At 56.6% G+C, this 26148-nt stretch overlaps 1 protein-coding gene across 12 annotated transcripts in view; it reads right to left on the bottom strand.

The window, feature by feature from the left end:
- LOC100225858 (protocadherin gamma-C5) overlaps window positions 1–26148 on the bottom strand; it is a 131324-nt gene that overhangs the window by 42334 nt on the left and 62842 nt on the right. Inside the window, exon 1 of one of the 12 annotated variants that reach the window (XM_072935219.1) lies at window positions 22996–25684. The exons of 6 other annotated variants lie outside the window; for them this stretch is intronic. In XM_072935219.1, coding sequence (XP_072791320.1) covers window positions 22996–25470 — 2475 coding nt within the window. In that variant the 5' untranslated portion in view covers window positions 25471–25684. 5 more of the 12 variants (XM_072935223.1, XM_072935234.1, XM_072935228.1 and 2 more) reach the window with 5 other exon arrangements.

Here is a 26148-nt window from a genome sequence, read left to right as displayed (position 1 = left end):
GCGGAACAGCGCCGGCTCCGACGCCTGCACCAGCTCGTACGACAGCCACGCGTTGCGCCCCGCGTCCGCGTCCACCGCCACCACCTTGGCCACCAGGTAGCCGGCCTCGGCCGAACGCGGCACAACCTCGAAAGGAGGCGCCGCCCCTGCCGCCGCCTCGCCCGCCGCCGCCGCCGCCGCCGGCCACAGCACCCGGGGCGCGTTGTCGTTGCGGTCCAGCACGAAGACGCGCACCGTGGCCGTGGAGCTGCGCGCCGGCGAGCCGCCGTCCTGCGCCCGCACCGCCAGCGTGAACTCGCGGCACTGCTCGTAGTCCAAGGAGCGCTGCGCGTACAGCGCGCCGCTCCGCGCCTCCACCGACACGAGCGGCGCCGCGCCCGCCGCGCCCGCGCTGCCGCCCGCCAGCCAGTAGCTCACGCGCCCGTTGGCGCCCGCGTCCGCGTCCCGCGCCTGCACGCGCAGCACCAGCGCGCCCGCCGCGTTGTTCTCCGCCACGTACGCGCTGTACGCCGCCTCCTCGAACACCGGCGCGTTGTCGTTCACGTCCGACACCTCCAGCACCAGCTCCCTGCTGCTCCACAGCGCCGGCCTGCCCCGGTCCCGGGCCACCACCGTCACGCGGTGCTCGGACGCCTGCTCTCGGTCCAGCGTGCCCGATGTCACCACCTTGTACGAGCCGCCCGAGGATGCCACGATCGACAGCGGCGCCTCTCCCGACAGCTCGCACGACACCTGACCGTTCTCGCCTGAGTCCGGATCGTTCACGTTCAGCACGGCCACGACGGTGCCGACCGGAGCGTCCTCGGGCACGGGACTCGACAGTGACAGAATCCTGATTTCGGGCGCGTTGTCATTCACGTCCAGCACCTCCACCTCCACCTTGCAGTGTGCTACCAAACCGCCACCATCCCTCGCCTCCACCAGCAACATGTAGCCTCGCATGTCCTCAAAATCCAGCTCCTTCTGCAGACTGATCGTCCCGCTCTCTGCATCCACCATGAACTTGTGAAGCACTTTAGTCGGCATTTTCCCGAAACCGTAGGAAATGTGTGCGTTGGTGCCGGCGTCGGCATCAGAGGCAGAGACGTTCAGCACCGTTGATCCCGGAGGCGTGTCCTCACGCAGGCTGACGCGGTACCGGTCCTGCGCGAACACGGGTGGGTTGTCATTAGCATCAGTGACGTTGATCCAGAGCTGGGCGGTGCCTGTCCGGGGCGGGTCTCCGCCATCCAGCGCAGTCAGCAGCAGCCGCAGGCTCGGCTCGCTCTCCCGGTCCAGTGCACGCCGCAGCACCAGCTCCGCGAACTTGCTGCCGTCCTGGCTCTCCTTCACCTCCACTGCGAAATACCCGTTTGTCTCCAGCTCGTAGCCCTGCAGTGAGTTACTGCCCACGTCCGCATCCTCGGCCACATCCACAGAAAATCGGGCACCAGGTGGTGTAGACTCAATGATTTCCAAGTGGATATTTTCCTTAAGAAAGCGCGGCGCGTTGTCATTAACGTCCTGGATGTCCACTTCGACGCGGAAAACGTTCAGCGGGTTGTGCAGCAGCACCTCGAAGCTCACGGAGCAGGTCGGCGACTCGCCGCACATCTCCTCTCGGTCCAGCCTCTCGTTCACGTACAGGTTCCCGTTCTCCTCACTCACCGTGAAGTATTGCAGCTGCTTCTTGCCGGCAGACGTCACCTGCAGCTTGCGCGCCGGCAGCTCGTCCGCGCTGAGCCCCAGGTCCCGCGCCAGCGGCCCCACGAGCGAGCCTCTGCCCAGCTCCTCGGGGATGGCGTAGCGGAGCCGCTCGGCCGCCGCCCGGCAGCACACGCACAGCAGCACCGCGGCCAGCAGCGCTCGCCCGCCGCCCGGCCCGCGCCTCTGCCGCCGCCTCACCGCCATTCTCTGCCGCCAGCGCTCGCCGCGCTCCTGCCTCCTGCCGCTGCCCCGCTTCCCTTCCAGCCGCTCTCGCCGGCGAGAACAGATACCGCTCAAAATCAGCGCGCCGCTGCTGCTGCCGGTGGCGGTGCCGCTGCCGCTGCGGCCGGCGCCGGGCGAGCGAGCAGCCTGCGGGGGCAGGACGCTGCGGCGGCGGCGGCGGCGGCTCCAGCGCCGCTCGGCGGCGGCCAACAGCGGCACCCGGAGGCGCCGCCGCGCCACTGCAGCCGCCGCATGGCCGCGCTCAAGGGGGCCCGGCCCGGGCCGCACCGTTGGCTGCTCACCCCCATCAGCTGCCCAAAACCGCGAGTAAGAATTCAGTTTGGCGAGTTTTTTCATACCCGCGGAAAGGGGAATCGAGGAGCTCTGTTCGGAAGCAAAAAGGCAGACCCTGGCTGTGGAACGTGTAGTGGAGTAGTGGAGGATCACGCAGACTTCGTACAAGGGGGCACAGGTGAGTACAGGTAAGTACAAGCAGGTACACTGTGCAGCAAATGCCTTGCAGATTTGCAGATTCCTAACCCTTCTGTTACTGCTGTGGGCTCTCTTTAACCAGCTCATTTATTTCATTTCTACCATCTCTGTGAACGAACATCTACAAAATACTTGGGAAGAGAAATCTTTGTAGCTAAGAAGCAGCATAAGCAACATCTTCTTTCTGGAGATTCTTGTTTATTTTCCTTTTATTTTATATCCCTCTCACAGTAACTGTGACTGGAGGGAAATGGTAGGTCTTATTCGCTAGAACAGCATTATCCTTACATGTTCCCAGTTTTACAAGAAATGGATATTACCACAACTTCTTGTCCTCTTGGGAAGGATGACCTGTTAAAGCACTTATTCAAAAAGCTTTTTCAGTGAAGGGCTTAAGTAAGTATATCTGAGAATGGGGACAGGCGGAAAAAGGTATCCATGCTCCCAGGATACTTCAGTTAGCAGTGTGCTGAATTCTTTACTCTGAGAACTGTAAAAATGAAGGTTAATACTCATCTGTGTGATGCCTGAGGCATATATGACACGTCAGCTACCTTTCCCAGGACAGAGACTTCGAGACAAAAAGACAACAAAAAAAAAGTCAGAAAAGGAATCTCTGAAGGGCACAACTAGAGAAGGCAGTTTGCCCATGGGTCAAACACAGTGATGTGTCCTTTGCCACAATAAAACACTGAATGCTCCGGGAGTGGGATGGTCTGAAAACACAGATGAGAAAACACTTGATCCACCTCGGTGCCTGTTTGTGCTGACACCACCTCCCTGGAACAACCAAAGGAAATCACAAAATACAAGACTCTCCACAAATCAACAGCTCTTGTTTAATGACCTTGTAGAGAGCAGGGCATGGTATGATCAGCTGAACCATTCCAAATGTTAGCCAAACCAGGTTTTGGGAAACTACGCGTACAGCAGGTTTTCCCAACACTCCTATTGCTCCAGAAATAACTCCATGAATTCTTACTGTGCTCACTCACAGGGTCCTGGTGATAACTCGGTTCCCACTTACACCACTCTTCTCACTGTCTCGAAAAAAACAAAGATAGAAACTACAAGACACAGTTTTTATCTCTTCTGCTGTAACAGTTATTAGGAAATGATCAATCGGCCTCAACATTGATGTGAGAACAGGCTCTTCCTCCACAACAAGAAGCAGTCACACTCTAGCTTCAGAGAGAGAATACTGAGAAAGTACTTAAGTAGAATCTTGCCCTTCCTCACCCTTTGTTGTATTATGTAAATTAGACACTGCTTTCAAGCTTTCAAATAATTAATGTTAATTGAAAACTGTGTTGTACGACAACTATGATAAATACAAAAACAGACAACTGACTTTTGGAAAAACCTTCAAGTAATAAACAGTTCACAATGAAAATACCTGTGTATGTCTAAGAGTCCAAACCTGTGAGCAACACTGTGATCAAGAAATGCACATTGGCAAATGAACTTTGGCACATCAGGACCTACTCTTGCTACAGCCTTGTCTACAGCACCATCTCTCTGAAAAAGGCACAATGGCAAGGAGTAAAATAGACAAAACTTGCCCTTAGAACAGCAACAATCCTTTGGAAATCAACTTTTGTTTGGCACAAGAAGCTTCTCGTGGACAATCAGGTCATTCTCACAAAATCACTCCAGGTGCAGTAACTCTGGATTGTGCTCACCGGCTGGTAAGGAGCATAGAAAGAAAAAACATTTCTAACCAGTGATGCATTAATAATATACATAACACTCTTCCTTCTACATTGCATCGATTTTAAACACTTGGTATGGAAAGATCGAGCGCAACAGAGAACGATACAAAACAAGATATAAGGCATCATAAAAAGCACAAATGAACAACCCTTTACACAAGTGTATCTCGACTTTCCTTGCAGTGCCGTACCGCCTGTGATGCATCTCAGCAGAAATCTCGACATTATGCTCTAATTTCTAGATGTTCACCCATAGTGGGAAGGCATAAAAAGAGGTATATGGTCTCTAATCTGAACCTGCTGCCTGGGAACGTCCAGTTCTTCAACTCCATCTTTGCAGGAGCAAAGTGATGATGCACCATCAGGTGACAAACCAGCGCTAACATATATAATTTCGATTTAACAGCATTAGCAACAAGCAAATGCACTACTCTTCCACCATCTCTACTCACTCCTGAGTGTGAAGCTCACTTTTTACTCAACCAAAGAAATTCCCACAAGCAAACTCAAAAATGCCGGGAAATGGTCTCCTGGAAAAAAACAGTGCTACACAAAACTGACATTGCTGCAACTACTGGATGAGGAGCACCCTTTATAAAGTCAGAAGTGTAACAAACCCAAAACAAAGCAGGCAAACACGGGTCCGCCTTCAATTTCAAACAATGGTTTACATTTATCCTAAATAATATTTAAAGAAAAGGAGTGTGGGGAGAGTGATATTTAAGTATACCAAAGACAGACTTGAAAAAAGTGCTGCTGTTAAAAATTCATACAACAGTATAGTTCATATTATTTTAAACGATAATAAATAATTTTTTAATACAATGAGCAAACAATGATGCGGGGCGGGGGGGCAGGGGTGAAATAAAAACAAAAGCCATAAGACTGTGTGCAAAACTAAATACATTATCACGAATTTAAAATTTCTAGACGGGAAAACAAATGTTCTGTCACACGGCTCAAGCACGAGTGCTGTCAAGAAGACAGCTGATACTGACAACAACCCAAACTGCCACTTCGTTACCATGCAATACAATAAATTAGTAGACCGAATACTGGCGAGGTCACCGGAATTAAACAGCCTACACTCACAAAACTAAGATATCTCAAACAGAGAATCTCCAGCAGAGAAGAGCTCGAATTCTCATGAAAGGCTCATCAACTGTAACACAGAGATCGAACTCCTACGTCCACCACCCCGCAGCAAGAGGAACCAGCACATCGCTCACAGAAGCTATGCCTTACTTGACAGAATACTTCCCGAATCAGGACAGAGACCAGAGGGGGGAAAGTACATGGAAACAGCAGGAGGAAGCGCCACGGAAAGAATTCGACCCGAGAAACTCACCGAGGGAGGGGCGGGACGGGCGGGGAGGGCGCCGGCAGGATCCTCGTCGCCGAGCAGCGGCGCGGGCTCGTCGGGCGGCGGCCGGGCCGGGAGGGTGTCGCAGCAGCTGCCGGCCGAGAAGCGCAGCTGGCTCTTGCGCGAGTCGGCCGTGAGCGACACCTCGTGCGAGTAGGACTGGAGGAAGGCGCGCACGCCGTCGATGCCCACGAAGTGCGACACGGGCACGCCGCGCAGGGCGCCGCTGTCCGCCGGCAGCAGCTGCTGGCGGCGCCAGCGGCGCAGGCGCAGCGCCAGCAGCAGCAGCAGGAAGGCCACGAAGAGGCACGACACGGCGGCCACGGCCAGCACGAGCCAGCGCGTCAGGCTGGCGGCCGGCTCGCCCGGCGCCGCCGCCTCGGCGGCCGCGCTGCCCAGCTCGGCCAGCAGCTCGGCCACGCTCTCGGCCAGCACCACGCTCAGCGTGGCCGTGGCCGACAGCGCCGGCCGCCCGTGGTCCTTCACCAGCACCACCAGGCTCTGGCGCGCCGCGTCGCGGGCCAGCGGCGAGCGCGCCGTGCGCACCTCGCCGCTGTGCAGCCCCACGCGGAACAGCCCCGGCTCCGTGGCCTTGGCCAGCTCGTACGACAGCCACGCGTTCTGCCCCGCGTCCGCGTCCACCGCCACCACCTTGGCCACCAGCGCGCCGGCCTCCGACCAGCGCGGCGCCAGCTCCACGCCCGACCACGCAGCGCCCGAGCCCGCCGCTAAAGCCGGCGGCGGGTACAGCACCTGCGGCGCGTTGTCGTTCTCGTCCACGATCTGCAGCCGCACCGACACGTTGCTGCCCAGCGCCGGCGCGCCGCCGTCCTCCGCACGCACCCACAGCTGCAGCTCGCGCAGCTGCTCGTAGTCGAAGGAGCGCAGCGCGTACAGCGCGCCCGTCTCCGCCTGCACCGACACGTACGACGACAGCGCCGCGCCCCGCACCCGCCCCTCCGCCAGCCGGTACCGCACGCGCGCGTTCTGCCCCCAGTCCGCGTCCGTGGCGCGCACCCTCAGCACCAGCGCGCCCGCCGCGTTGTTCTCCGACAGCCGCGCGCTGTAGCGCTCCTCCGCGAACACCGGCGCGTTGTCGTTCACGTCCAGCACCCGCAGCGCCAGCACCGCGCTGCTCTGCAGCGGCGGCGACCCACCGTCGGCCGCCCGCACCGTCACGTTGTACTCCGACACCTGCTCCCGGTCCAGCTCTCTCGCTGTCACCACGCTGTAGTAACTGCCCTTCGAGCTTTGAAGCCGGAACGGGACGACCGCGTCGAGCCAGCACCGCACTTCGCCGTTGGCCCCCGAGTCCCGGTCCTCCACGTGCAGCAGTGCGACCACAGTCCCCGGTGGAGAGTCCTCAGAGATCTCTCTCAGCTGAGAAGTTACTGTCAATGCGGGCGCATTGTCGTTGACGTCCGTCACAGTGATCACAACTTTGGCTGTGTCGAAAAGGCTGCCGCCATCCCGCGATTGAATTTCCAGCTCATAGGTATCCTCTTCCTCGAAGTCCAGGCTTTGCAGAAGGATGAGCTCTCCAGACTCAGAATTCAGATCGAAAACACCCAATGCCATGTCAGTCTGTTTCTTCAACGAGTATTTCACGTGTCCATTCGAGCCCTCGTCGGCGTCCGTAGCTGTTACGGTGACGAGAACGGAGCCCACGGGCACGTCCTCGGGCACACGCACCGTGTACTCCGCCTGACTGAACACGGGCGCGTTGTCGTTCGCGTCCAGCACCGTCACGCGGATCCGAGCCGTGCCCGTCCGTGCCGGATCGCCGCCGTCCATCGCCCTCAGCACCAGCTCGTGAAACGCCGCCTCCTCCCGGTCCAGCGCCTTCGCCAGCACCAGCTCGGGACGCTGATCGCCGCCGGGGCCCGCCTGCACGGCCAGCGAGAAGTGCTCGTCGCCGCTCAGCTCGTAGCTCTGCAGGGAATTCCGGCCCGAGTCAGGATCGTGAGCGTTGGGCAGGGGAAACCGAAACCCCGGGGCTGTCATCTCACTTATTCTCTCTTCAAGTTCAATGTCTTTGAAGCTGGGGGAGTTATCATTAATGTCCGTGATTTCCACTTCGATTTCATAAATCTCCATTTTCCCCTCCACTATCAGCTCACAGCGCAGCACGCATTTCTCCACCAGCCGGCAAAGCTGCTCTCTGTCGATCCTCTCTGCCGTCACTAAATGTCCCGTCTTCCCGTGCAAAGCGAAATACTGCGTCCGACCTCTGTCTATGATGTGGACACCGCGATCGTGGATCTCCGGCAGCTGCAGCCCCAGGTCCTGGACCACGTCCCCCACGAACGAGCCCTTGGGCATCTCCTCGGGCACGGAGTAGCGCAGCTGCCCCCACGCCGCCTCCCACGCTGCCAGCAGCACGGCCCAGAGCAGAGCTCGCTGCCGCCGGCCCCAGCGCTTCCCCGCCGAGCACATCTCCACTGCGGCACCACCAGCACCACAACACCGCCGCTCCAATCCCGCTGCCACTCAGTCCTCTCAGCGTCTGCACCGTGCCCAGCTGCCGGTCCCTCCGCCTGGCTGCAGAGTGGACCAGCACGGCGGGGATGATCGCAGACCGCGGGTTCGGACAGGGAGCGAGCAGCCGAGCGAGCGGATCTGCAGCGGGCGGGGCTCCGGCGCTCCGAGCTCCCGCTCGCTCCTCTCGGTCAACAGCGGCGCCCGCAGCCTCCTCCCGGCACTGCACGCACCGAGCGCTGCCGAGCGCTGCGGTCCTGCCTTGCTGCACGCAGGGGACAGTCGCCACCGAGACGTCATAGGAGATCCAGTGCGGATCTCCTGCCTCCGCATTTCTCCAGCCGATCTCTGCTTTCATCCTCCCGGCTAGCACCATCGGGAGGAAAGCTGAGGCATTTCGGGCGCGTGGTTCTTTAACCGCACGAGAAACTGATCAGTTACTAATGTTATTAGATGTAAATTAAAACACAGGTTACGTATTTTACCCAGAAGCTTATTGTTACTCTTATCCTTTGTGCTCAAAAGCATCTTCAACAAGAGGCTCTCTGAAGGAAAACGGGAAGATACCATGTACCGAAAATACAGAGCTATCAGGTTCACTAACACAAGCGGAACGAGAGCAATTGCATGCTTCTTGAAGTCAGAGAACTAATTACGGCAACACTAAAAGATGCAGCTTAAAGTCTCAAAGGAAAGTTTCAGGACTTCAAATATTTGACATCCCTTCTTAAGATAATCCTATCGTTTCTTTAGTTTACACAGATTTACATTTAATTAAGTGATTCTAGGATTCCTTTTTTCTGAAATCAATGTGTAAAGCACTGTAGTGCGTTAGTAAACTTATTATCTAAGCATTTTTAGTTATGTTGGCACCATATGTGTTCAAGAAAATAATTAGGGAATCGAAGAACGAAAGTACAACTCTTGAAACGATGCTGACCACTAATCAATGTGCAAATGGTCTTGATTCAAGTGCCTAAACCTTCCCCTGGCCGATCTCCCTGATTTTCATCCCTTCCTATCTCAGATGTCTATCCTAGTAAAAAGAATTGAAAAATTTGCTGTCTTAGATATACACCCGAGTTCTTCTAAAACCTCCAACATCGTGGTGAAATGAGGGGGGAAAAAGATCTATGAAACAGAAATCTTTCAACACTCTCACAAAATAAAGATCTTGAAGAGCAACACAGAGAACTACCAGCCAGGATACATAACCGAGCCATTTAGTCCCACTAATGCATTCTCCCCCAAAATGGGCGACAATCTCTTTTTTAGCTCGGGGTGGAGAAATAAACTTTCCACGTTCGTTTACTTTCTAAATTTAATAGGGATAAAACAAAATTTAACGAACGGGTTTGTGTAAAGCTAGAAACGAGTTCAAAGCAGATTCTTTCTGAACAAATCGATCCGGAAGGAAAAAGCTCCAACACCACATGTGAGTGCATTTTTTTTCCCCCCCGAACTCGTCATTCGGAATCAACCGTTCTCCTATCACAGAACACGAATCTGCTTTCCGTATTGCTAACACATCCTAATTTATACAGCTCAAGTGCTGGAGAAAAAACCTCGAGGCTGAAGCTGAAACGGTGACCAAGGAAGAACCAAGTGCTTCCTGCTCTGCATGAACGGGGAACGGCCCCTTCCTTAATCCAGTCCATCACGGAGACAAGACTGCAACTCACATCAACACGACTCCGGGGAACATGGAGAAACACTGATAAATGCTGCTACTAGCCGAAAGGAGAGAAATAGTCAAAGCCTGTCATCTGAGGCTACTACCAAGAAAAAATTAAAAACTTCTGCCGCTACGTGGAGACACAGTTGATGAGCTCCCAGTGACGCAAACAACACGCGGGAAAAATGAGGACGATTCAGAAACTTTTAAAAAAGGAAGAAGCTCAGGCTTTACAGACCTGAGGTGCATCGGGATTGGCGGGCGGCTCTCCCACGACGAGGTTACTGCTCGGGCTCGGCTTCTCGCAGGAATCCCCGCCCAGAAGCTCCTCCGCCGACAAGACGGGCACTGGCAGCGGCGGCGGCGGCCAAGCGGCCTCGGGCACGGCGCGGGCCGGCGCCGCCACGCACAGGTTGTAGGAGTAGGGCAAGGTGCCCTCGCAGAAGTCGGCCGGGAAGGCGGCGCCGGCCACCGAGAAGCGCTGCGCGCCCAGGCAGCGCAGCACGGCGGGCGGCCCGGCCCGGCGCAGCCGCGCCAGCACGGCCAGCGCCACGCTCAGCACCAAGAGCGCCGAGAGCAGCGCCAGCGCCAGCACCAGGTAGAACTGCAGCTCGGCCGCCGCCGCCGCCTCCTCGGCGCCCGCCGCCCGCTCGCTCAGCTCCGGCAGCGCCTCCTGCAAGCTCTCGGCCAGCACCACGTGCAGCGTGGCCGTGGCCGACAGCGCCGGCTGCCCGTGGTCCTTCACCACGGCCACCACTCGCTGCTTGGCCGCGTCCCGCTCGGACACGGCCCGCGCCGTGCGCACCTCGCCGCTGTGCAGCCCCACGCGGAACAGCGCCGGCTCCGACGCCTGCACCAGCTCGTACGACAGCCACGCGTTGCGCCCCGCGTCCGCGTCCACCGCCACCACCTTGGCCACCAGGTAGCCGGCCTCGGCCGAACGCGGCACCACCTCGAAAGGAGGCGGCGCCCCTGCCGCAGCCTCTCCCGCCGCCGCCGCCGCCGCCGGCCACAGCACCCGGGGCGCGTTGTCGTTGCGGTCCAGCACGAAGACGCGCACCGTGGCCGTGGAGCTGCGCGCCGGCGAGCCGCCGTCCTGCGCCCGCACCGCCAGCGTGAACTCGCGGCACTGCTCGTAGTCCAAGGAGCGCTGCGCGTACAGCGCGCCGCTCCGCGCCTCCACCGACACGAGCGGCGCCGCGCCCGCCGCGCCCGCGCTGCCGCCCGCCAGCCAGTAGCTCACGCGCCCGTTGGCGCCCGCGTCCGCGTCCCGCGCCTGCACGCGCAGCACCAGCGCGCCCGCCGCGTTGTTCTCCGCCACGTACGCGCTGTACGCCGCCTCCTCGAACACCGGCGCGTTGTCGTTCACGTCCGACACCTCCAGCACCAGCTCCCTGCTGCTCCACAGCGCCGGCCTGCCCCGGTCCCGGGCCACCACCGTCACGCGGTGCTCGGACGCCTGCTCTCGGTCCAGCGCGCCCGCCGTCACCACCTTGTACGAGCCGCCCGACGACGCCACGATCGACAGCGGCGCCTCTCCCGACAGCTCGCACGACACCTGACCGTTCTCGCCGGAGTCTCTGTCCCGCACTTTCAGCACGGCCACCACGGTGCCCACCGCTGCGTCCTCGGGCACCGGGCTCGACAGGGATAGAATCGTGATCTCCGGTGCGTTGTCATTCTCGTCGGTGATGTCGATCTGCACTTCGCAGTGACTGGTGAGCCCCCCGCCGTCTCTCGCCTCTACGCCAAAGATATATTTATTCTTCTCCTCGAAATCGAGGGGACCCGCTGCTCTAATTTCCCCGCTCACACTGTCGATAGCGAACAACGTCCTGACGTTGTTCGGGACGCTGCCGAAGGAGTAGGACACTTGCCCGTTGGAGCCTGCGTCAGCATCCGTCGCCCGTACCCGCAGCACTACTGTCTCCACTGGTAAATTCTCTGCTACTCGCACCTCGTAGAGGCGTTTGCTGAACACGGGTGGGTTGTCATTTGCATCTGTCACGTTGATGCGAACCAGAATAGTCCCGGATCTCGCGGGATCACCACCGTCTACTGCGGCTAGCACCAGCTCAAAGGAGCTCTGCTTCTCACGGTCCAACACTCTCTCCAGTATTAATTCTGGCTGCTTGCTTCCACCTGGCTTATCCTGCATAGAAAGTGAGAACGATGGGTTGCTGCTGATCTGATAAGTCAGCAGCGAATTGCTTCCTGCGTCCTCATCTCGGGCCATTTCCAGCGGAAACCGAGCACCAGGAAGCGTCCATTCTCCCATCTCGAGGTCCAGGACAGCCTTGCTGAAGACCGGAGAATTGTCGTTCACGTCATCGATCGCCACCTCGACGTGGAAAACGTTTAGAGGGTTGTGAACCAGCGCCTCGAAGCTGACGGAACAGGTCGGCGACTCGCCGCACATCTCCTCCCGGTCCAGCCTCTCGTTTACGTACAGGTTCCCGTTCTCCTCACTCACCGTGAAGTATTGCTTCTCCTCGCTCAGCCGCAGCTTGCGCGCCGGCAGCTCGTCCGCGCTGAGCCCCAGGTCCCGCGCCAGCGGCCCCACGAGCGAGCCTCTGCCCAGCTCCTCGGGGATGGCGTAGCGGAGCCGCTCGGCCGCCGCCCGGCAGCACACGCACAGCAGCACCGCGGCCAGCAGCGCTCGCCCGCCGCCCGGCCCGCGCCTCTGCCGCCGCCTCACCGCCATTCTCTGCCGCCGGCGCTCGCCGCGCTCCTGCCTCCTGCCGCTGCCCCGCTTCCCTTCCAGCCGCTCTCGCCACGCAGCGCAGGGGCCGCCGCAGCGCAGCCAGCCCGCTCGGGCCGCCTCTTCCCGCCGCCGCCGCCGCCGCCGCTGCCGGTGGCGGTGCCGCTGCCGCTGCGGCCGGCGCCGGGCGAGCGAGCAGCCTGCGGGGGCAGGACGCTGCGGCGGCGGCGGCGGCGGCTCCAGCGCCGCTCGGCGGCGGCCAACAGCGGCACCCGGAGGCGCCGCCGCGCCACTGCAGCCGCCGCATGGCCGCGCTCAAGGGGGCCCGGCCCGGCCCGGGCGGGGCTCGGCGGCTGCACCGGCCCCGCGCTCCCGCCGCCACTGCGAACGGCCAGCGCTGAAACTCTTCCTTAATTCGGAACCCAGGCCTTTCTATCTGAGATGTGCTGTCGGGTGATTTTAGAGCATTCTTTTGAGTCACATTCAACAGTCAGAAGCAAATATTCATGGCAGGGCAGTAAAGAATGGAATTCAGCTGCACTTCACGGCTCATTTACACGAGCAATAAACGGCAATATAGAGAAGACTTAAGGAGATTTTTCTATATTTCCACGAATTTTCCTTTCATTATTTGGGATTAATTGATGTGAGATATATATCAGCCTAAAGCGATGTAAGAAACTCCTATGCCAAGATAGCAGAATCATATTTACTCTTTTCTTTCCGACTCATCAAAGTTGCTTCATCTGCATCTCCATATCTGAGCACCTGACAATGCAAAATGCAAAGCAATACTCACTCCTTCACAGAGGAAAACAATATTCTCAGTTTCCCAGTGAATCTTTTGTCAACGGTAATTTAATCCACACCTCTGCCATGAGCAGGAACACTTTCTGCTAGACTTCAACATTGGAGGCAAATCCAAAACTTCTCTGGGTAATATCATTCATTTTTACACAACCCATACTGAAAAGCTCTAACCTAATCTAAACCTCCCTTCATTTAGTGGAAAATATTAGGCTGCTGTCCTATGACTGCTGGCCCTCATAACAAGAACCTCACCATATCTTTTCTATGTGTTTATTCATATATATAGAGAAATATTTTCAAAAGTCTACACAGAGATATCATTTCTTTATGATTGAAGACCTCAACTCCTTCAGTCCTTCTCCATTGCAGAGATGTTTCAACACTCAGTCCACATCCATGATCCTTCTAGGGACTCTAACATGTCCATTTGGGATATTGGCCTAAGATCGGCATGCAGTCTACACTCTCACAAAAAGAGTTTAGAGGGAGGGAAGGACCTCCCTTGACATGTTGGGCAGAGTGCTTGTGATGCAGTGCAGGACACCATTTGAGCAGCAGGTGCCCATTGGCAGCTCACATCCCATCTTATCACCCACCAATGACCCAAAGTGCTTCTCTGCAAAGCTCTTCCCTACCCCTGACCCTCTCTTTAAACTGGGGATGGCCCCACCCCAGCTGCAGGACCTTGCACTTTGTTCCACTTCATGAGGGTTGCAAGGGGCCTCTTCTCCAGCCTATCCCTCATTGGCATCTCTGCCCTCCCTGAATCAACTCCTGCCAGCTGCACACGGGCTGAAGCTGCACTCAATGCACTGTCCATGAGGGCACTGAACAGAACTGGGCCCGGTCAGGACCCTTCAGGGACAGCACAAGTCACTGCTTTCCACCGGGACATTGAGCCACTCTCTGTAGCTCTTTGGAGGTGACTCTCCAGCCTGTTCCTCAGCTATTTAACAGCCTCCAGATGATTGCCCAGCACCTTCCTCTGGGTGATGGCCTGGGGGACATTGCACACGTTCTCCCACTGGGCCCTGGTCTGCTCATGGAAGTCTTGGCTGGGCTGGGTGGCTGCTCTGCACTTTGACAACTGCAGCCAACATGCTTCTGCATTTTACAACACAGACAAATGTTCCTGGGTGAGCACAGCAGGAGTGCTTATGAAACCCTTCCTCTGTACAGCTGGAAACATCACAGGTGTGTGTGGGAACTGCAGCTGCACTCGGGCAGCTGGGACAGAGGAGACCTTCCACATAAAGTCAGACACGCTGAGGCTGAGCTCATGACAACAAACACTGCAAGAATTAGAAGAATATGGAAATGTAAAGATAAAATACTATTTTGTAGGCCTCCCTTGCTCTACAGAAGCAACTGAAATCACACAGGACTCCATCTGGCACAGGCTGGTGTTGGCTATGACATGTGACAAGGAAGGAAATGACCGAGTTCTTCTCTAGCCTCACACACAGAGCTCCCCTCTCTGCTTTTTCTTCCACGCCATGCCACTGGAAGGTTTTGCTTGTGCCCATCTCCTCATGAGTCAAATCTGTCAGGAGATGATAATGCACTTCAGCCACACCCTGGAGGGAGGTACAATTCTCTGCTCACCACCATTATGATAAGGAACTGAAGGATTCTACAGCACACAAATTATAAACAACCACACTAAAAGATCAGCAGTCACCCAACAAAGATCGGCTCATTAAACCATCGGCCTCAAGGGAATCTCCTCCCCATCTTTATCACATTCTGTGTTCCACAGAGATGCAACATCTACTAAAGTAATATTTACATCTATTGCTCCCAACAGAAACAGAACATAAAGTCTCTCTCATATCTCATGCCTTCCACTGGAGGCAGAGCAAGGGACTCCCACTGGAACAAGAGCAAGGGACACTAATACACCATATATTGCTCATAAAAGATAGCTTCTTGATAATTCAAAATATACCCCCATACTGAGTAAATCAAGGAAAACCATACATGAAACAAAAAACCCACAGAAAAATGCAAAACATGAAGCAGATAAGGAAAGGAAACTTTAGACGAGTATAAGTAGTCAGAGATGCTCACAGTCAAGTCTTCTAGGCCTTCATCGCAGGCCCTAAAATTCATCCCTGAGAGCACCTGGAAGTCACTCAGGTCTCAAGCAGCACCTTTGACCCTAAAGACTTACACAGAACAGCAGGATAGGGGGGCTCATTTGAAGAATCAGTCCTCAGCTGAGCATCTTTTTCTACTGCATGGCCTGCTCAACTTGCACAGTTATGATACCATCATATCAAACAGCTTCTCATCAGCCTCTTTCTCAAAGTAAATCTTCTGAAAAATTACAACAGATTCTCTTACTCCTGCTTTCTATTCCCCACACACTGTTCAGTCTTAAGTGGCTAAAGTAAGGATGTGCTGAAATACATCAGTCACTGTTTCATGTTTAAAAGTACTGACCAGAATTGTGAAAATGAGCTGCAACCTTCCTGGAAACAAAGGCCTGAAAGAAAAGGTAATTAAAACTCTGAGGAAACTCTGTATCACATTGTGGCATAAAGATACAGATGGATAATGGAGGTTTCACACAGGATTCATTGGAAGTTCTAGCCAAGAATTAAGGTTCTACAGGAACAGTTACCATGGAAAGTGTTATTGTTGGAGGACTGTCATTGCCTTGCATGGCAGAGAAACCAGGAGCAGAACAGCAATGGCACTGCCTTTGGCACCAAGCATGAAATCAAACCATTTCCCAACCAAACCCACACTGAGTCATTGATTTCCTGGCACAGAACTGAGCTCTCACCCTCCTCACGCTGCATTCACAGATTTAGTTTCATCATCAACATATACCAACATTTTGGTTCCATGTTGGCCACAGAGAGATCCAGCACCTTGGGGAAACATCCATTTATGAAGTTGTGTTTCTTGAATGAAATATTCAAGGTCAGGCTGGGTGGGGCTCTGAGCAACCTGCCCTGGTGGAAGATGTCCCTGCCCACGGCAGAGGAGCGTGAACCAGAGGATCTTTAAGGTCCATTGCAACACCAACCATTCTCTGGTTCTGTGTTTCCTGGATTCTCTGAATACATGTACAGCTTCAAGAGATAGATCAGAGGTACTCTCCATACTGGATAATTTTATGTTTTGGAGTTTGCAGGATTGCCAGGCACAATGAGGATCAGGTTTATTTTTTGACCAAAGTGCAAGTAAGCAAACAAACAAACCAAACCAAACAAAACCAAGCATGCTAAAAGTCTTAATCAACCTAGCCAAGAATGGTAAAATGCCAGAAGAGAATCAATCATGGCCTCACACTGCAGACTGGGTCATTTGCAGTCCATACACAACACAGCAAACTGGACAGTAACTAATACACAGGAGGCCTCACACAGGAGCTCACCACATAGGCCCCAGACTGTCAATTCCCTGCACACTAAGTGAAAGGAAAAGCTTGGAAACAAAACTCTGGGCCTCATCTGACTGCTAGGACAAACAGAACTGGACACAATTCATTCATTCATTTTGAACTAGATCCCAGTGAACTCCAGCACTGGCCCTGTCTCTGGACAGACAGACTTCTCTGTGTCCAAATATAACATAGAAGTAAATTTTGCATACAGACATCACAGGAAGAGAAGTTGTGAGCACAGCTTCTCAGATCCCAGGCATCACAACTATGATTATTGGTTCCCCCAATTAATTGAACATGTGGAAAATCGGACATAAATTATTAACAGCCTTGTCAAAGACCCACACATCCAAGTATTACCTCAAAGGTGACATCACCATTCATCAGCACACAGACTCCTCACATGATGCAAAGGAATATGGAACCCAAACAAGGCCTCTTGATGCAAAGTAATATGGAACCCAAACTAGGCCATTTCAGTCCAAACCACACAATTGAACACCATAGGACTCCTCCTGGCTCATTTCAGAACACCAGCAATAGCCCTGAGGATCAACAAAACACATGCCATGTCTCCACCAGGACCTCCTCATACACCACACCCTCAACACTCCACCCTAACCCTTCACGGCTCCCATGCTTAGCACAGATCTACAGAATTTAGAGAGACTCCACCAAGAGGAAAGTTGCTCAGACAGTATCTCCTTACAATGGATAATATTTGACTTCCCACCCTAGCCATGGGACAAGAAAAAGCATTTATTACAGAGACATTTTCAGGAAACATGTCTATGGACATCTCTCTCCTTTCACCTATAAACATGAAAGAAACATCTTCAGATCATCAAAAAATGGAGACACAAAGTTAACACCTGCTGAACTGAAGAGCCCAAAACTCGCTTCTGGGTTATCTAACTCAGAGTAGATCATTAATGGTGTTGTTTGTAGGCACTGAATACACAGCTTCCACTTCCCATATGGCATTTGTCACAAGTACAAAATTAAGCTTAGAAGTGACACAGTTATGATGACATGCAAACACTATAGGAAGAAGCTCCCAGGGCTCTCCATGCAGCTGGAATACAGATCTTCTAGACAATTATTTTAGGAAGAAGAACCCCACATTGCTTCATCCTAGAGATAGGAACAGGACTGGGAATGGAGGAAAACATTCCCTTGAGTCTTTTAGCAGACATTCACGAACAGCTCACAGCACTCACATTTCCAACCCTTCATACCACCCATGGGATCCTTTCACCCATATATCTTTAAAACATGTGACAGCAGAGGCCCAGCTCCCCAGATCATCCTTCCTCCCACCACCAATTCCACACAGCTATCTGTGCATCTCTGTGCTGTGGAAGCTGCATTTGCCTGCGGGCTGAAGTTCTGTGAAGAGACTTCATAGGTCTCAAATGAAAGCCAAGCAGTCTTTCAAGGCACACTGAGTCTCAGCTCACGGGCAATTATGCCCACCTTGTCTGTCCCACTGCACCTTGAATCTCTCCCTTCCCATCCAGGCAATTCTCTTGACATGCTGAATATTTTCTAGCCAATGCTCATCCAGCTCCATCTGATTTGGCTCTATCTTGAAAAATAAGAAAAAACCAAAGCAGTTCTTCCATTTCCTCCTGCACATGCAGCCCCCACAGACTTTTTAAAGAATCACAACTTCAAGAGGATCCTTCATCTCCGTAACAAGCAGACACTAATCATCAAGAACCACTTGTGGCCTGGTCCAATCCTTTGCTGAGGACAAAGATCAGTGTGGATGACACAAACACTTCCTGCTGAGCTCCAATATGTATCATGGAGAGCGACAAAGGCTGAAACCAATGTGCAGAGAGGTTCCACACAAAGCCATCAGCATCTTGTTCAAGACACATTCAACCCATTCAAGCACACAGGCTCTTGGGAATACATGTTAACCTCCTAAAAAATTGTATTTCTTAATGACGTGATCCATTCCTTCACAAGATCTAATGCCAGCAGGAACACAGATTCTACAGAGCACAGCTGATACAGGGGAACAACATCTGGAACCTGATCAATACCCAAACCTCTGACTAACCAACATCCTCCCAGCAGCAGCATTCTCCCTCCTGCCTTCTCCACCCCATGTTCAAATGACAACCGCAATGGGATCCTGCATTCAGAACTTAACTGAAGTTAACTTAACTTTACCGTGCTTTTAAGCAAAATACATGATGGAAGTCAGAGAACAAGGCGCGGAAAGCGCAGGGGAGCACCAAGAGAAAGAGTCGCGGGGAAAATCTGTAGACAGAAACTCACCGAGGGAGGGGCGGGATGGGCGGGGAGGGTGCCGGCAGGATCCTCGTCGCCGAGCAGCGGCGCGGGCTCGTCAGGCGGCGGCCGGGCCGGGAGGGTGTCGCAGCAGCTGCCGGCCGAGAAGCGCAGCTGGCTCTTGCGCGAGTCGGCCGTGAGCGACACCTCGTGCGAGTAGGACTGGAGGAAGGCGCGCACGCCGTCGATGCCCACGAAGTGCGACACGGGCACGCCGCGCAGGGCGCCGCTGTCCGCCGGCAGCAGCTGCTGGCGGCGCCAGCGGCGCAGGCGCAGCGCCAGCAGCAGCAGCAGGAAGGCCACGAAGAGGCACGACACGGCGGCCACGGCCAGCACGAGCCAGCGCGTCAGGCTGGCGGCCGGCTCGCCCGGCGCCGCCGCCTCGGCGGCCGCGCTGCCCAGCTCGGCCAGCAGCTCGGCCACGCTCTCGGCCAGCACCACGCTCAGCGTGGCCGTGGCCGACAGCGCCGGCCGCCCGTGGTCCTTCACCAGCACCACCAGGCTCTGGCGCGCCGCGTCGCGGGCCAGCGGCGAGCGCGCCGTGCGCACCTCGCCGCTGTGCAGCCCCACGCGGAACAGCCCCGGCTCCGTGGCCTTGGCCAGCTCGTACGACAGCCACGCGTTCTGCCCCGCGTCCGCGTCCACCGCCACCACCTTGGCCACCAGCGCGCCGGCCTCCGACCAGCGCGGCGCCAGCTCCACGCCCGACCACGCAGCGCCCGAGCCCGCCGCTAAAGCCGGCGGCGGGTACAGCACCTGCGGCGCGTTGTCGTTCTCGTCCACGATCTGCAGCCGCACCGACACGTTGCTGCCCAGCGCCGGCGCGCCGCCGTCCTCCGCACGCACCCACAGCTGCAGCTCGCGCAGCTGCTCGTAGTCGAAGGAGCGCAGCGCGTACAGCGCGCCCGTCTCCGCCTGCACCGACACGTACGACGACAGCGCCGCGCCCCGCACCCGCCCCTCCGCCAGCCGGTACCGCACGCGCGCGTTCTGCCCCCAGTCCGCGTCCGTGGCGCGCACCCTCAGCACCAGCGCGCCCGCCGCGTTGTTCTCCGACAGCCGCGCGCTGTAGCGCTCCTCCGCGAACACCGGCGCGTTGTCGTTCACGTCCAGCACCCGCAGCGCCAGCACCGCGCTGCTCTGCAGCGGCGGCGACCCGCCGTCGGCAGCCCGCACCGTCACGTTGTACTCCGACACCTGCTCCCGGTCCAGCTCTCTCGCTGTCACCACACTGTAATAATTGCCCTGCGAGCTTTGAAGCCGGAACGGGACGTCCTTGTCGAGCGAGCAGCGCACCTCGCCATTCGCCCCCGAGTCTCGATCAAATACGTGCAGCAGGGCTACCACCGTCCCCGACGAGGCATCCTCTGAGATCTCAGTCAATGCCGATGATACTGTCAGTTCAGGTGCGTTGTCGTTGACATCTGTCACAGAGATCGTGACCTTGGCAGCATCGAATAGTGCTCCGTCGTCCCGTGCCTGCACCTCCATTTCAAATGAGGAAATATCCTCGAAGTCCAAGTTCTCCTTAAGGGTTATTTTTCCTGTCTTAGATTCAAGGTGAAAAACTTCAGATGCCTTTTCTGAAATTCTATGAAAACTGTATTTAACATGTCCGTTCGGCCCCTCATCGACGTCTGTGGCCGTGACAGCAACAAGGACAGAGCCCACGGGCACGTCCTCGGGCACACGCACCGTGTACTCCGCCTGGCTGAACACGGGCGCGTTGTCGTTCACGTCCAGCACCGTCACGCGGATCCGAGCCGTGCCCGTCCGTGCCGGATCGCCGCCGTCCATCGCCCTCAGCACCAGCTCGTGAAACACCGCCTCCTCCCGGTCCAGCGCCTTCGCCAGCACCAGCTCGGGACGCTGATCGCCGCCGGGGCCCGCCTGCACGGCCAGCGAGAAGTGCTCGTCACCGCTCAGCTCGTAGCTCTGCAGGGAATTCCGGCCGAAGTCAGGGTCATGAGCGTCGGGCAGGGGAAACCGCGACCCCGGAGCTGTCATCTCGCTCATACTCTGCTCCAGTTCGATTTCTTTGAAGCTGGGTGAGTTGTCGTTAATGTCCGTGATTTCCACTTCGATTTCATAGAATTTCATTTCCCCCTCCACTATCAGCTCACAGCGCAGCACGCATTGCTGCACACGCTCGCAGAGCTGCTCTCTATCGATCCTCTCTGCCGCCACTAAATGTCCTGTCTTCCCGTGCAAGGCGAAATACTGCGTCCGACCTCTTTCTATAATGCGAACGCCCCGGTCGCCTAGCGCCACCAGAGGCAGTCCCAAGTCCTTGGCCACGTCGCCCACGAACGAGCCCTTGGGCATCTCCTCGGGCACGGAGTAGCGCAGCTGCCCCCACGCCGCCTCCCACGCTGCCAGCAGCACGGCCCAGAGCAGAGCTCGCTGCCGCCGGCCCCAGCGCCTCCCCGCCCCGCACATCGCCACCGAAGAGGCACCCCTCTTGCCGCCTGCTGCTCTGGTATCCGCGCCTGCTGAGGTTTCCTACAGGACTCTCCGCTCACCGGCCCCTGTCCTAGCCTCCTCCGCTTCTCGTCTGCACGTATCCGCACTGTGAGAACGATCGCAAATTGCCGAGCTGCCGACCCAGCAGTCCGCCGAGCGAGTGATCGAGCCGATCCGCAGCGGGCGGGGCTGCGGCGCTCCGAGCTCCCGCTCGCTCCTCTCGGTCAACAGCGGCGCCCGCAGCCTCCTCCCGGCACTGCACGCACCGAGCGCTGCCGAGCGCTGCCCGCTCTGCCCACGGGCAGATCGCGGGGAAGGGACAGTGGCCTCGGAGTCGTGGGGTCCCGTCCTGCCTCGACTTTTCTACAGCCGATCTTTTATTCGTTCACCCAGGTCATCTCTAGACACATTTAATACATCTTTCTGGCATTGTGTATTTCTGCCACACCGAAAAACCTTTAACAAATGTGATCAAATGTATTCTGCGAATATGGCATTCACAGTACTGCTAATATTTCTTCCGTAGACCCCGAAGCTCATTATCCTTCCTGCAACTGCACAGCTTTTTAGAAAAGTCCATCTTCAAGGACTTTCTCTTTGCCCATTTGGAAGGTTAAAACAGCGCTATGTATGATCAGAAATAATTATGAACAGTCAAAATATTCTCTCCCCGCATTCAACAGTATTAGGACTACACTAAGAATTTGGACCGAGCTGCACATTCCTGGCTGCTCGAGCACCCTGACTTCACTCCATTCTCCAGACCACTTTGGAAGTGATCCTCACACCTTTACACACTACAGGCTGCAATTATGCCTGGTTCTCCTTTGGAGAGTACCTCAGAAAAAGGGAGCAATGAGCTATAAAATAATAGAATCATCAGCGTCAAAAAATACCTCCTATGTGATCAAAGTCCATGCTTTCTGGCCAGGGGGAAAATTTCAGAACAGTAAAAAAAAACCAAAACTTAACGAAATACTAAAACATGCCTAAAATAAAAGTCTTCAGGTTGTATGATAAGGAATGGACAAATAAAAACAAAAAATATTTTGAAATACATTGAACAAGGTCTTGGAGTTGCTTTGTGTGGTTTTTAGGGTTTTTTTTTGTACTTTGTTTTCTTTGTTTAATCATTTCGGTTCATTTTGTTTTTCTTTTATTTTTTCAAATCCTCAATTACCCTGTCCGACCGGGGTAACTGTCTGTGTGGAATTATTTTCTCAAAAGATATTAGAACACATGACAGACGCATAAATTCCGTTCCGGGAGCTACATACAAATTTCCTTTTGTATTACAATATGAAAACTACATTTAGCATCTGCTTTTTTTCCCTAGTTACCTATCAGACTCAGGTATATTGCGCAGAGCAACAACAATCAAAAACAGTAACGATGTTTCTTAAACTCTAAACCATTGACGACAACAGCAGAAAGCTAAGAAGAATTTGTCACAGAAACTTAGTACAAGTTACAGTTGAAGAGAAGTAAGAGTTTCACCACATCTTAAGAAGAAGGAAGTTCCATATCTCTTGGGCTACCGCCACAATAGACACGGGACATAAGCATTTCACGCTTAATGGAAATACGAAAAGGCAATAACCGCCGCAACAAAGACCTAAACTAAAGAGCGTCCTGCTACCACCACGTCCATGTAAAATGGCTCACAGAAAAAGAGCGTGCGAAATTACAAACCTGAGGTGCGTCGGGATTAGCAGGCGGCTCTTCGGTCAGGGCGCTGCTGATGGGATTCGGCTTCTCGCAGGAATCCCCGCCCAGAAGCTCCTCCGCCGACAGGACGGGCACCGGCGGCGGCGGCGGCCAAGCGGCCTCGGGCACGGCGCGGGCCGGCGCCGCCACGCACAGGTTGTAGGAGTAGGGCAAGGTGCCCTCGCAGAAGTCGGCCGGGAAGGCGGCGCCGGCCACCGAGAAGCGCTGCGCGCCCAGGCAGCGCAGCACGGCGGGCGGCCCGGCCCGGCGCAGCCGCGCCAGCACGGCCAGCGCCACGCTCAGCACCAAGAGCGCCGAGAGCAGCGCCAGCGCCAGCACCAGGTAGAACTGCAGCTCGGCCGCCGCCGCCGCCTCCTCGGCGCCCGCCGCCCGCTCGCTCAGCTCCGGCAGCGCCTCCTGCAAGCTCTCGGCCAGCACCACGTGCAGCGTGGCCGTGGCCGACAGCGCCGGCTGCCCGTGGTCCTTCACCACGGCCACCACTCGCTGCTTGGCCGCGTCCCGCTCGGACACGGCCCGCGCCGTGCGCACCTCGCCGCTGTGCAGCCCCACGCGGAACAGCGCCGGCTCCGACGCCTGCACCAGCTCGTACGACAGCCACGCGTTGCGCCCCGCGTCCGCGTCCACCGCCACCACCTTGGCCACCAGGTAGCCGGCCTCGGCCGAACGCGGCACCACCTCGAAAGGAGGCGGCGCCCCTGCCGCAGCCTCTCCCTGCACCGCCGCCGCCGCCGGCCACAGCACCCGGGGCGCGTTGTCGTTGCGGTCCAGCACGAAGACGCGCACCGTGGCCGTGGAGCTGCGCGCCGGCGAGCCGCCGTCCTGCGCCCGCACCGCCAGCGTGAACTCGCGGCACTGCTCGTAGTCCAAGGAGCGCTGCGCGTACAGCGCGCCGCTCCGCGCCTCCACCGACACGAGCGGCGCCGCGCCCGCCGCGCCCGCGCTGCCGCCCGCCAGCCAGTAGCTCACGCGCCCGTTGGCGCCCGCGTCCGCGTCCCGCGCCTGCACGCGCAGCACCAGCGCGCCCGCCGCGTTGTTCTCCGCCACGTACGCGCTGTACGCCGCCTCCTCGAACACCGGCGCGTTGTCGTTCACGTCCGACACCTCCAGCACCAGCTCCCTGCTGCTCCACAGCGCCGGCCTGCCCCGGTCCCGGGCCACCACCGTCACGCGGTGCTCGGACGCCTGCTCTCGGTCCAGCGCGCCCGCCGTCACCACCTTGTACGAGCCGCCCGACGACGCCACGATCGACAGCGGCGCCTCTCCCGACAGCTCGCACGACACCTGACCGTTCTCGCCTGAGTCTGGATCGTTTACATTCAGCAGGGCCACCACCGTGCCTACGGGCACGTCCTCAGCCACCGGAGTTGACAGTGACAGAATCGTTATCTCAGGTGCGTTGTCATTCACGTCCAGCACCTCAACCACCACCTTGCAGTTCGCCACCAGACCTCCACCGTCCCTCGCCTCCACCAGTAATGTGTAGCTTTTCGTATCCTCAAAGTCCAGCGCCTCTTTCAGCGTGATCATTCCGCTCTCCACGTCCATCATGAACTTCTGAAGTACCTTGGCAGGCATTTTCCCGAAACCGTAAGTGATGCGAGCATTGTTGCCGGCATCGGCGTCGGAGGCAGAGACGTTTAACACTCTCGACCCCAGAGCTGCGTCCTCACGCAATCTCGCACGGTATCGGTCTTGCCCAAACACGGGTGGATTGTCGTTGGCATCTGTCACATTGATCCGAATCCTGATAGTTCCGGATCTAACTGGATTCCCGGCATCCACCGCCGTCAGCACCAGCTCAAAAGAGCCCTGCTTCTCCCGGTCCAACACTCTGTCCAGCACTAATTCCGGCTGATTGCTTCCATCAGGGCTCTCCTTCATGACTAGTGAAAAAGACGGATTGCTGGTGAGCTGGTAAGTCAGCAATGAATTGCTTCCCGAGTCGGCATCTTCGGCCATCTCCAAAGGAAAACGAGCACCGGGAAGCGTCCATTCCCCTATATCAAGTTCCAGAGCAGCGCTGCTGAAGGTTGGGGAGTTGTCATTCACATCCTCGATCGCCACTTCGACGTGGAAAATGTTCAGTGGGTTTTGCATCAGCGCCTCGAAGCTGACGGAGCAGGTCGGCGACGCGCCGCACATCTCCTCCCGGTCCAGCCTCTCGTTCACGTACAGGTTCCCGTTCTCCTCACTCACCGTGAAGTATTGCAGCTGCTTCTTACCGGCAGACGCCACCTGCAGCTTGCGCGCCGGCAGCTCGTCCGCGCTGAGCCCCAGGTCCCGCGCCAGCGGCCCCACGAGCGAGCCTCTGCCCAGCTCCTCGGGGATGGCGTAGCGGAGCCGCTCGGCCGCCGCCCGGCAGCACACGCACAGCAGCACCGCGGCCAGCAGCGCTCGCCCGCCGCCCGGCCCGCGCCTCTGCCGCCGCCTCACCGCCATTCTCTGCCGCCGGCGCTCACCGCGCTCCTGCCTCCTGCCGCTGCCCCGCTTCCCTTCCAGCCGCTCTCGCCACGCAGCGCAGGGGCCGCCGCAGCGCAGCCAGCCCGCTCGGGCCGCCTCTCCCCGCCGCCGCCGCCGCCGCTGCTGCTGCCGGTGGCGGTGCCGCTGCCGCTGCGGCCGGCGCCGGGCGAGCGAGCAGCCTGCGGGGGCAGGACGCTGCGGCGGCGGCGGCGGCGGCTCCAGCGCCGCTCGGCGGCGGCCAACAGCGGCACCCGGAGGCGCCGCCGCGCCACTGCAGCCGCCGCATGGCCGCGCTCAAGGGGGCCCGGCCCGGCCCGGGCGGGGCTCGGCGGCTGCACCGGCCCCGCGCTCCCGCCGCCACTGCGAACAGACAGCGCTGAAGCTCTTCGTTAATTCGAATCCAAGGCCTTTCTATCTGAGATGTGATGTCGGGTGATTTTAGAGCATTCTTTTGAGTCACATTCAACAGTCAGAAGCAAATATTCATGGCACGGCAGTAAAGAATGGAGTTCAGCTGCACTTCATGGCTCATTTACACGAGCAATAAACGGCAATATAGAGGACTTAAGGAGATTTTTCTACATTTCCACGAATTTTCCTTTCATTATTTGGGATTAATTGATGTGAGATATATATCAGCCTAAAGCGATGTAACAA

Source organism: Taeniopygia guttata, chromosome 13, assembly GCF_048771995.1.
Source record: "Taeniopygia guttata chromosome 13, bTaeGut7.mat, whole genome shotgun sequence".
NCBI classification, from domain to species: Eukaryota; Metazoa; Chordata; class Aves; order Passeriformes; family Estrildidae; genus Taeniopygia; species Taeniopygia guttata.
The sequence above is the reverse complement of the archived record's forward strand: the minus strand, read 5'-3'. Positions and strand labels throughout refer to the sequence as shown.